The sequence below is a fragment of the Cynoglossus semilaevis genome, chromosome 10, assembly GCF_000523025.1.
Source record: "Cynoglossus semilaevis isolate Cse_v1.0 chromosome 10, Cse_v1.0, whole genome shotgun sequence".
Lineage (NCBI taxonomy): Eukaryota > Metazoa > Chordata > Actinopteri > Pleuronectiformes > Cynoglossidae > Cynoglossus > Cynoglossus semilaevis.
In genome coordinates this window covers 13,312,877-13,324,632 of record NC_024316.1, presented here as the reverse complement: position 1 = coordinate 13,324,632, position 11,756 = coordinate 13,312,877, and the positions used below count along the sequence as shown (strand labels likewise).

Sequence of the window (11,756 nt, the reverse complement as noted above, 5' to 3'; positions counted from 1 at the left end):
TTGCGCCTCCTCTCTGCTTCTCCTTTTTTTTTTTTTTCCTCCTTCTGTCTTCTGCTTTTCTGAAAGGCTGCCACATCTGTCAGAGCGGCGTGCACGGACAGCTGTTGTGACATGCACGCTGCACGGCTGCGCGCACTGCTAACTGGTGTGGACTTCCTGGTGTCAAAATGCGCTGGTGTTTGTTAAATGGCTGCTGGTGTTTTTATATATTTTCCAAATGTTTGCTGCTGATGTTTGCTGCTGCTGCTGCTGCTGCTGCTGTTGTTGTTGTTGTTGTTGTTGTTGTTGCTGTTGTTTTGTTCATGACATCCAGGGAATGTGTGTTAATACTTGTGGGATCAGACTGTGACTTTATAAAGGATGACGTGCTGAGGTGTTCCCGCCGCGGCTCCTCACTCTGTGATGCTACACTGTCACCGCTCACTCGGCCTAACTCGCACACGCACACGCTCCAGGGATTTAGAAACTCCACTATGCGCGCAGCTGTAGCGTGGTTTAGGTAGTTTCATGTTGTTGGGGTTGGCTTCCTGGCTCGGCAACAAGAAACTGCCTTGATTACGTCAGTTCGTCTTCATCAAGGGCACAATTTCCGCTGAATTACACCCCCTGTAGTCACCCACAGGTCTCTGCAAATGGCATTGTAAATGAACTGAGCTGCAATACCTTGGACAGAGACGGACTCTCTCTCTCTCTCTCTCTCTCTCTCTCTCTCTCATTGCTGTTATTTTGTGGTGGGCTGTAAAACCTCCCGCTCACAGGAGGAGAATAGGTTGTAAACAAGACGGACTAAAGTTTGAGACTCTGCTGAATCACATCTGTCATCAGTCGCTGCTGCTGCTGCTTTAGACACAGACAGATAGATAGATCTATGGGTGGGAAAAGTAGTAATATTGCTTATTGATATTGCAATAATTGTCGATATGCGATAATTAACCGTTTATTGTATCGCCTGTTTGTGCAAGAATATCTAAAATATGTTTTTCAATTTTCATTAATTTTTATTAAAAAAACATCAGACTTGAGTTATTTATTATTATAATCGATGTGTTCCACACGCTGGGCCGACCTTTATTGAGTAATTTCCTCCTTAATGCTGATTTACTTTAGAATTATCTCCCATTTACTGCCTTTTAGATGGAAACAGAGACGCACCATTGTTTATGTCATACTTTGAATTTAGAATCAGAAATGACTTCACTGATCCCCTGGGGGGAAATTGTTAAATTAAGTCTAGTTTCATTTTAGACTTTTTGTTTTGTTCCTTTTTCCGACCGTTTCCATGACATTTAACGAGGCCAAGTCAGATGAAACAAAGGGAAATGCGTCCTGTGTAGATTTAGCCTGAAGTACCGTGGACCTAATGGTTAGAACAAGTTAAATATCTTATTTATAGCAGCGGCTTCATATTATTATTATTTTTTATGCACATATGGTATGCATCATACACACAGTCCTGACTTCATCCCTGCACACAGATCCATGTGATCCCTGTCATCACTGTTAAACAACAAAGTTGAATGGAGGTAATGAGGTCATTGGAGAGAATGGAAATATCCAGGAAAGCTAATTCAGGGAGAACGTAATCATTTATTTATGGATTTGTCTGCTCCTCCGGCGGCGGCCGCCATCTTCCTAATGATTTTTGCACTGGCTAGTGTGTTGTTTATACTGGTCAGCGTTTCCCCTGCTCCCCCGCCCGTTGGCGGTGTGGTGCAACTGGAAGAGACAGTCTGGAATCCAAAGTCACTTTCATTCAGCTGAGTGAATGGCCGTCTCCGCTGGAATGTCTCGCTGACAAAGACTTTACAGCAGTGGAAACAGCCCCGAGAAGAGGCGCACAGATCCACCCTAACGCCATATACACATAAAACAATTGACTTCACTTTGTAGTGGCGCAGGAAGCCACAAACTTCACACTGCCATTTCCTCAGGACACCACGACATGTGTGACCGCCACAGGCACAATTACCACAGTCATCAGTACAAACTCAAACACAGCCACTGCCCTTTCTATTTATTTGTTTATTTAAAAAAACAAACCGTGTTATCTGAGGAGTGAAATCTAAAATCTGAAAAATCACAATTTAGGACAAATCTCAAATATGTATTTATGTGCGTGTATATATATATATATATATATACACATGTGAAGTTATATATATACACATATTCACATATACGTATTCATACATATATGTGAATACATATAGATAAAAGTATTGGGGTTCAATACTTATATTCTATAATTTTAAATATAATATAATTATATTTATATGGGTAAATAATTATCGTCAATACTATATATTTATAGTTCAATTTCCATTTATTTTTTCCCAGTCAGATGTGCCTTTTTTTCTGAGAACCGTGTTTGTTTGGTTTTTTTTTTCTCAGACATTTAAGTCTAACACTGAATCAGGTTTTTTTTCAGACATTTAAGTCTAACACTGAATCATTTTTATTTTTTAATTTTTATTTTTTATTGGTTGATTGTGATTTTCATGGAAGCGCGTACAAAGCCTGTATTTATTTGAGGTGAAATGCAACATTTGCACACCAGCCACCACCATGTGTCCTCCTGTACATCTGGGCCGTGATTTAAACCCGTCCTGGACCGGTTTAGCAGTGGATCTGTGTTTTTCTGATCCTCTGAAACTGGATCAAGCTGCGGCTTTTAAGGCGTCATCTCTGAAGAGCCGCTGTTCTGTGCAGCACGTGTGGCGTTGTATAAATATCTTTACAGATCCACTTTGAATTGTCCATATGCAGGGACTTGGCAGTGGTCGGTTGGCCCCGAGTGTTGACGACAGATAACCCAGTAATTAGGATTGCTGCGTGCACGTCTGCCTGAGTGTGTGAGTGTGTGTGTGTGTGTGTGTGTGTGTGTGTGTGTTTATGTACGGAGACGTCCTGCCTAATCTGGAGACTCCATGGGAAAAATGGCATCGAGTTATATGTGGAGAAAACTACAGTCTGCGCCTTTATTAGTGAAAAATGTCCATAAAGTGTATGTGTATATGTGTGTGTGTGTGTGTGTGTATAAGTCGTGTATCAACACGCCTTGAACATTTCGTTAACTATCGACATGAAGCTACTTTTATGGACGGAAGTAAATGTGAAGTGTTTCTACATATTTTTTGTATTATTTAAATAATAATTTGAAAACTAACCAGAAACAAAGAGAATATTATTCTGCTTTAATCGGTTGTTTTTCTTGGGAGAAGTCCCTGAGCTCGTTTGGAAACTATTTTCGCTCCAGAGCGACAGTTCTCCTCGTCATCACTCGGCACTCACACGAACCGAACATTTTATTCTCATCTGTTTTCGGCCAACAGTGTTTTATCATCATCATCATCATCATCATCATCGTTGTTATTGTCATAACGAGCCCGTGCAGCAGGGATACACCCAGACGGAGCCTCGGCCTCAGTCAAAAACAACTGCTCGACGCTTTATTTGATTTTTATCTTTAACGTGACGTGTGTTCGTGCAGATGCAGCGGTTCTGTGTGTGTATGTGTGTGTGTGTGTAGTGTTGTTGTTTTTGTGGAGATCCAACTGTGTAACAGTGAATGGACTCTGTGTTCCAGTTACTTTTCCTGTGATATAAACCCACAGTTTAAAACAACGTGATCTTTCATAATCCACACATCGGGATTCAAGAAACAAACATTTAAAGATTGTGGATGACGTATTTGTTTTAAAGTCCATTTAAATCACCATAAATCGAGTTGTGTTTCCTGAACTTTCTCTGACGAATTTCTAGCCTTTTATATAGTTGTTTGTATTTTATTGTTGCAAAAATTGAACATCATTTCACCGCGACTAAGGCTGACTTTTATTTACGTTTTTTCTGGAAATGATAGCATTACAACCAGGTGGAATCTTGTCGTCATGCAGACATTAAAATGGTTATAATAACGCTGCAGAAGTGTGAAATAAAAATGTTAATGACTTTTATGTTCTGACAAATTATAAATATTTCAGTTTTGTTGTTTCAGTTTTGAACATGGCGTGAAAACAAAACAGAGAATTCTGGGATGACGTTAACTTCATTAGAACATGTTCTGATGTCGTTTCTTTAACACAACACACAGTGAATACACGCCCTAAACATCATGAAGTATTTCCTGGATGAATCTGACATGTGTACAGATTATACAGATTCATCTATTGGACCACGTGTTGTTGGAGTACACGGTCGATGAGCGGCGGTTATTCAGTTTTATCACCAGCAGAAAAATTAACGAACTCAGACCGAGAAGCTACAGAAATCACTCCTAGTAAAGAAAAATAAATCGTCTTTAATGTCTTTAACTTTCTATACTTCCTGATGTAAGTATGAGCCCAGGTCACTGACGCACTGGTCAGCGCCCTGCTGGACACTGTTTGCTGTTGTCCCGGGTTCAGGTCTGCCGTCTGGCCTCTTACATTTCATGCTTGAATCTGAACCCAGCAGCCGTGATTAACGTAGCGCTGCCAAACCGGAAGCTATGGGTTAGGGTTTGTGTTTGTGCTCCACGAAGATGCAACATTGTGTGTTTGAGTAATTCTGCACAATGTTTTTTTTTTTTTTGGTGTAGTTGTTCTTTGGCTAAAGCTTGTTTTTTTCTAGTCGGCTTGTGACGTCATAACCCGGCCTGCTGAAAAAGGCGAATTGTGTGAAGTTGTATTTTCTTTAAAAAAAAAGGCGTTTGTCTGTGGTTGTGTACGTGTTATTTAGTGGTTAAACAGTGTCTGTTCTGGTCTGTCTGTTGGTTGAACACGTCAGTTTACCTTCATGTTAAACTGTGGTTCATTATCTCTGTCTTTTCATTTTAATATATATTCATATATACATATATTCCATATATACATAAATGTCTCCTCAAGCGAAACCACACATATATAAATAAAAAACACGCAACGCAGCCAAAAGAAACATTTGCATTTGCGTCACTGCATTTGAAAATGTGCAGAAAAATCCTTCACCGCAACAAAGAGTGATGACGAGGCCCAGCGGCCCGGGCTGCACTCTCTGCATATATGCATTAAACCGTCATTATTTACGACACAATTAGCCTGATTGTGTTCCCTGTGACACCGGGGCCGTCTTCGGCTACTGCTCATATACTCGGTCGTGTATTATTGGCGCCGTGTCTGTGGCGCTGTGGGCTGCAGCCCACACTGAAGCCTGTTTTACTGCTCTCTAACTGGTCAGTTACACCCGTGTACTGCAGTAAAGCCTCTGCCATTACACACAAGACAAACGTTATCCTCGGTGCGGATGCCTTCATCTGACCCAAACCTGTGCAGCTCTGCTGCGGCGCTGCTGTCTAATTTCCCCGCTATGATATGAAATATTTCACGTGCACGCGCAGAGGCTGTGGTTTCTTTCTTTCTTTCTTTCTTTTTTTTTTAAACGTTTGGCGAAGAACCCGGATGTAGTGTTATTAACGACACGTTTATGAACAATCAAATGGCCCTCGTTAAAATTTATAGACGGGCATAAAAACATGGACGGTCACCAGCCGAATATAGAGCGCTGCAGCGGGCTGCCTGTCAACAATCCGGGTCCCCTCCTCTGCTATCTCCGCAGATCCCGTTTAGGAAATGTTTGGTTTTAGCAGCGCCCTCGTTAAAACGGCGAAAACTTTATTGTCCCAGTATATCCTGCATCCCTGCCCCTACATTAGTCCTACATGTGGCTGCACTGGAGCCTTCTCTCTCTCTCTGCCTCTCTCTGCCTCTCTGCCTCTCTCTCTCTCTCTCTCTCTCTCTTCTTGGAGATTAACAACATTCCGAAGGAAGTTATAAACCTTTCACCTTATCAAATACGCCGCGGCTATGATGGAGATAAAAACTCGCTAACGATTCAATAAACACTTTAATGCTGTAATACTAGTCCCTGTAACAACACGAGGCTACTGTGGATTTGGACAGACGTGGATTGATTACACCATCAAATAGTGCCTTACACGCGTTTGGACGTGCACAGGTCTGTGCTGCGACCGACCCCGCCGCCTGTGTCAGATCCACGGCGGCGTGTTTTCCTCACAGCGGAGCAGCTGTTGCTGAAATTACCTCCAAATGCGTCCAAGAATGAGCGCTCAAAAGCATATTCTTTAATCCGATTTATGTGCAACTGTATCCCAGGATTTGCGGCGCATTGATCCACTGTACAATTTTTGTGGGGGTAAATATAATCACGTGTCCCTGGGTCAGCCAATGGCAGGCGGAGGAGCGCCGAGAAATAATTACCTGCCTTGATTGTTCTATGGCTAGATAAAAAAGTACACATAGGCTCCATATAATAATCGGATGCATGTAAAAGAGTCGGGGAAGCTTCGACATGTCGACCACGGGTCCCATTAGTAATTACTATGTGGACTCCTTGATCAACCATGAGAACGAGGATGTCCTCGCTGCTGCTCGCTTCTCTGCGTCCGGTTCGCACCCAGCCGGTCCTCGAGCGACGTCCCTAGTACCGGAGTGTTCCGACTATCCTTCCTGCAGCTTCGCACCCAAGGCTCCCGTCTTCTCCACTTCCTGGGCCCCCGTGCACTCGCAGTCATCAGTGGTTTATCACCCGTACAGTCACCAACCTCACATAGGCACGGACTCGAGGTACGTGCGGTCATGGCTGGAGCCGATCTCGGGCGCCGTGACGTTCCACGGCTACCCGGGGAACGGCAGGCACTACGGGCTGAAGCCCGACGCCTTTCAGGAGCACAGAGCCGGGGAGTGTCTGGGCTCCGGCGGACGGACGTACACGGATTATCTCTACTGCTCATCCGCTGACGTGAGAGACAAGACGCAGCAGAACATACCGTCTCCGGACTCCGAGCTCCTGACTCCGGGGAAACATAAAGAGGAGAAGCCGGAGCTAGACCCGAGTAAGTTCAAGCTGCTGCAGCCTTTTACAGCCGCTGGGATTTGTCTTAAACTTTGTTTTTAGTGCCATTTTACCGCCGTGTGTAAAGTGAAATTATAACAGCTTTTTTTTTTCTTTTTTTTTTAAACCCCTTTTCAGCTCAGCAGCCCCGGGTCGCCTCTGTTAAAGGAGGGGGGCGGTGGGTGGGGGGGCTATAGGAACTATAAAAGACAAACGCTATTAGGCCAATATTGGGGCTGTAAAAGCTGACGGGGTTGTAAACATGGACTCAAACCTCCAGGAAAGTTGGGAAACGTGTTCCATCTAATGTGAATAATGTCGAAGGTGTTCTCTTTAAAGTGAACAGAGGAGTCCACGTTCATCTGTAAATGTTTATGGTGCATTTTTATGACCGTGTTTGACCTTTATTTTTAACACAAAAAAATCTACACACACACACACATTTATATATAAATATACAGGCCCGTGGGGCGAGGGACGCCTCGTTCTGACTTTATTTGAATCCCTGAGCTAAAATGAATTATTTAGTCATGAGATGATGACGTTCATTGTCCATGTTTTAATATGATGTTCTCTTTTACGAGTCCAAAACAAAATCCACACGACTCCTTCAGCCAACCCGGGGAATGTAGGGACAAGCTGGAGGACTTTCACCGCGGACCTGTAACGGCTCGAACCACTGGCCGTTTTATGGGCCAATAAAGTGAATAAGCGCATTGAGGATTTTTACGACACTGTGACTCAGAAGTTAAAGTGGAGAGGAAGCAAATCAGCGAAGGGCTTAGAATGTTTGAAGAGAGGAATCTTTGATAAATAAATCCTTTAAATGAGTTAAAAATAACTCCAAATATTTATGTACTGAGCTGCTGCTGCTGAAACTGCAGAATAGTTGAGTCTCCTGTCGTTTTATTTACTTTTTTCATGATCCGGGCCAGAGCCGTGACTCGTTTGATGTACTGTGCATATATACATATATATTTACTTATATACTTTATGTGTAAATACACCTTTTTTAATTTACATTTTTTTAAATTGCAGATAACCCTGTGGCAAATTGGATACACGCACGCTCCACCAGGAAGAAGCGCTGCCCTTACACAAAGTACCAGACTCTGGAACTGGAAAAGGAGTTTTTGTTCAATATGTACCTAACAAGGGACCGCCGGTACGAGGTGGCCAGGGTCCTGAATCTGACCGAGAGACAGGTCAAGATCTGGTTTCAGAACCGGCGCATGAAGATGAAGAAAATGAACAAAGAGAAGGGCGAAATGAAAGAACAATGATGTGGACTGCAGTCAGAGCCACAAGAACCGACCACTGTAGTCACTGGGACAGATGGACAGATGTATCCAAACACACCATGACCCCCCCCGACCCCCCTCCTGCTGACCCTCAAACTCTTCATACTCATCACTTTGTTGGATTTTGTATATTCCAGACTGTGGGATGATTACTATGTTATTTTTCCAGTGTCCGGCGTTGATTAAAATAAATAAAAAATTAAAAGAAAATAGATAATTATATTCCGTTTCTACTTTGTAATAACTTTATATATATATGAATATAAATATGTGTATTTTTACTTGTAAGAGGAATTGTTAGCTCAGTTCAGTTACATTAAAACTGACCGAAGAAAAAAAACAAAACAAATACTTGAATTTTTTCTTTTCTTCTTTTTTTTTTTGCTCTTACACAAAACTCATAATTTATGATGTGAAGGATGTTTGTTACATTTGTACCTTGTTGTACACGTGTAGTATTGTGTACAGAGACTGAGTATCTGCGTCACGAATACTTTGTCTTGTATTTTCGTGACATTTGTTTCTGTACATTCTCTCTCTTTCTCTCTTTCTCTCTCTCTCTCTCTTTCTCTCTCTCACCAATTTTTGATTGTGGAGTGTGTAGCTTCAGAACTCTGCAAATACAAACATAGTCACTAAGCGCTGGTGTTCTGTCATATTTTCCACCAACCACAGGCAGCAGTAATTAGTAACAAGAGGATCAAATCACCCAAATGTTGATTAAAAAAAGAAAACTCCCAGTGAAAGTGAAGGTGACGCATTATGTTGTCAAAACAAGTTTGTGTTTTTAAATTTCTGCTTCCCCCCCCTCCTCCCCTCCTCCCTCTCTCCTCCCCCCAGAACGTTCTACTAAGGCCTTAAACACGTAGATATCCCCGTGTTAAACAATTACCAAACCGAAACTTCTAACTTATTTATGCTCTATTTTCCATTACTGTCATATTTGGCATTTTTTAAATATATTTTTTTAAATATTATTTTGCAAACACGAAAAGATTTCACGTGGAAAAATAAACAAAAATAAAAATAAACAAAATAAACCCTAATAATTTTTAAACCGAGACGGTATTTTTTTTTAACAACGTAGCGGACACAAATTACTTAGTTTAAAAATATTTTTATTCTAAAAACAAAAATCGCATTTTTTAAAAACACTCCCGTGAAAAACATCCTGCCGATGGTATTTTTTTTCCCTCTTCCCAGAAAGTAGGCCGAATACGTTCCGGGAACGTCGAACCGCTGCTATACGTTCACTTCCCCGAAACGCGATGCATATTTTAATGAGCTTCTTAATGCAACTCGGTCCGCATTTATGCGCCAGAAACGCAGGCGTCCAGAATAATAATAATTAAAATAGTAATAATAATAAAAAGAAATCGAGCCTCTGACTTTAAGGTGAAAGACAATTTCCCATGTCTCGCATTTGTTTCCTGGGATCGGCCTAAATTGCCTTTTTGTGTTGGCAAACAATACGGACAGGATGCAGTGATTTCAAAGGCCAATCCAGCGCCATTTCCGCTGCACTCGGACAAAAATGCCACTTTTACAGCCCCTGTTGGAGCTCGGCTGTTTGTCTCAAATGCAGACGAACAAAGCAAACTCGACTAACTGGCTAGACGTCTGGGCTAAATTACTTTATGGTTTTAATGGACGCTGGAGCTGAACTCGCTCAAAGGAGAGTCATGCGCACTGCGGGTCTGACTGTTTTCCCTTCTTGCCTGATGGGCCTTCCTCGACCCATCTGCACTTCATCACACCACTGCACTATTAGCCCACAATTATGAGGGGGAAAAAGTCGATAGTTATTGTTGGTAAATATGGACTCTGCAGATCACCGCTATCTCTGCTGCCGTGACTCGGTGATGCGGCGACCTGTGAGTTTAAAGTCCGATGTCCTGGAGGAGGACAGAGTGGACCGATGGTGGTTTCTGATCAGGAGGAAAATAAATGCTCTATTTTAGTGGAACTGAGTCGATGTGTGACGTTTGGACAAATGTGGAGACCCCTACTCTCCACATCACATCTGTTTCTGATTGGTGGATTCACTCCTGTTTAGGGAGCCGTGTGGACACTAGATGACGCTGTTGGACCATGGTTTGAGCCGGGTCTGCGTGTCGAAGTGCCTTTTCCCCTCAGCTCTGTGGCTTGGCTGAAGGATGAATGGTAGTCTATCGATGACAAAATGACAGATATGGTCGCCCACCGCCTTTGGTGTACTAGGCCGCAGAGCAGCCCCTCGGAATGCACCGACGCGGTGCGGTGTTGCAAACAGATGTGTGTGCACAAACAACTTTTATTGTGGGCTATTCTTTCTTATTTATATTATTTATTACCTAATTTTCTCCTTGGTTTTATTATTATTATTTTTTATTTTAATTTGACGTTGTATTTTGGCCGCATTTAAATTTCCTAACGAGTGCAATTTATTTTTACGTTGATGGATGTTATGTTTACTCTTTTTATAATTTGCTGTTAAATTATGCTCTATTTAAAACTCTAATATTTGACGCAGGACTTTCTTTATACTCACTGTGCTGAAAAAAGTATTTCTATAATTGTCATCAATATTTATTTTGATTTTTTCAATGTGTTTCATTTCTTTTATTACGCGTGATTAAATTTAAAATAAAAAAGTTTTAAAAAATTGCCGTCGAGATTTAAATGATAAAGATTAAAAACAAATACACGAGTAAAACCCACACATTAAAACCAAATTTATTTTCATTTATTTTAATTTAAAGACACGACGATGAAGAAACAGTCAGGAGCCACGTTAAATTTTAAGACTTCTTTAATGCCACTTCGGTCATAAACATTTACGTCCATAACATGTCATCACTACAGCAACTGCCAACAATAACATCGGTGTGTTTATTTTTCGACACGCAGCGAGAAAATGCAATTTAACACAAAATACAAACAATATAAAAATATATTTACATTTTTATTATAAAAAAAACAACAACAACAACAACTCGGTGCAGCAGTTCATTTGTGCAGTCGTGATATTAAAGGGCCGTAACGACAGCGTCAGCTCCACAGCACCGGAGAAATGTGCGAGTGTGATTGGCAATCTGCATATTTATAGAGTGTGGAAGGTCTATAAATTCGCCCAGTGCGCCTTTCATATTTTACGATGATGCGTATAAAACGTCAGTAACCCCGCAAAAACCACAGTGGCATATTTAGAGAGGGAGAGAGAGAGAGAGGGAGAGAGAGAGAGAGGGGGAGACAGAAAGGAGAGTCAAGTAGTGAGCAGGGAGCTGTGAGAGCCCTGATTGTGGCTAAATATCCAATGTAAAATTTTATGAACTCTCTGTGCTGGAGATTTACTGCTGATCCTCGTCGGTTTTACGGGGTCAGTCAGTGGCAGCCAGTCTTCGTAGGTCGTGTTTACTTGCGCGTGTGTCGGTGTTTTACAGCGCACGGTGCAAGTGTGTCGCTCCGCTCGTCATTATTACGAGCAGGATGTTTAGTCTTAAGCCCAGAGCTTGACCTGACGGAAACACTTTCCTCCTGTCGCTCACCGTAGCGCGTCGCCTGCCGTTGTGCAGCGCCGCGTTCTGCCTCTTTGCGGACCTCGCA

The 11,756-nt window shown here is 42.0% G+C and overlaps 1 protein-coding gene across 1 annotated transcript; it reads left to right on the top strand.

Moving 5' to 3' along the window:
* The first annotated feature begins 4,965 nt into the window (after positions 1 to 4,965).
* hoxc9a (homeobox C9a) lies at positions 4,966 to 8,974 on the top strand. Its single transcript, XM_008318905.2, has 2 exons — positions 4,966 to 6,871; positions 7,909 to 8,974. Exons 1-2 carry the CDS (start codon positions 6,328 to 6,330, stop codon positions 8,151 to 8,153), a joined length of 789 nt encoding a protein of 262 aa, XP_008317127.1. The 5' UTR covers positions 4,966 to 6,327; the 3' UTR covers positions 8,154 to 8,974.
* The last annotated feature ends 2,782 nt before the right edge of the window (positions 8,975 to 11,756 follow it).

Excerpts from the sequence above, each read along its gene's own strand:
- hoxc9a (XM_008318905.2), top strand. The coding sequence starts at position 6,328 with ATGTCGACCACGGGTCCCATTAGTAATTACTATGTGGACTCCTTGATC. Across the intron at positions 6,872-7,908 it reads GAAGCCGGAGCTAGACCCGA|ATAACCCTGTGGCAAATTGG; the intron begins GTAAGTTCAAGC and ends TTTAAATTGCAG.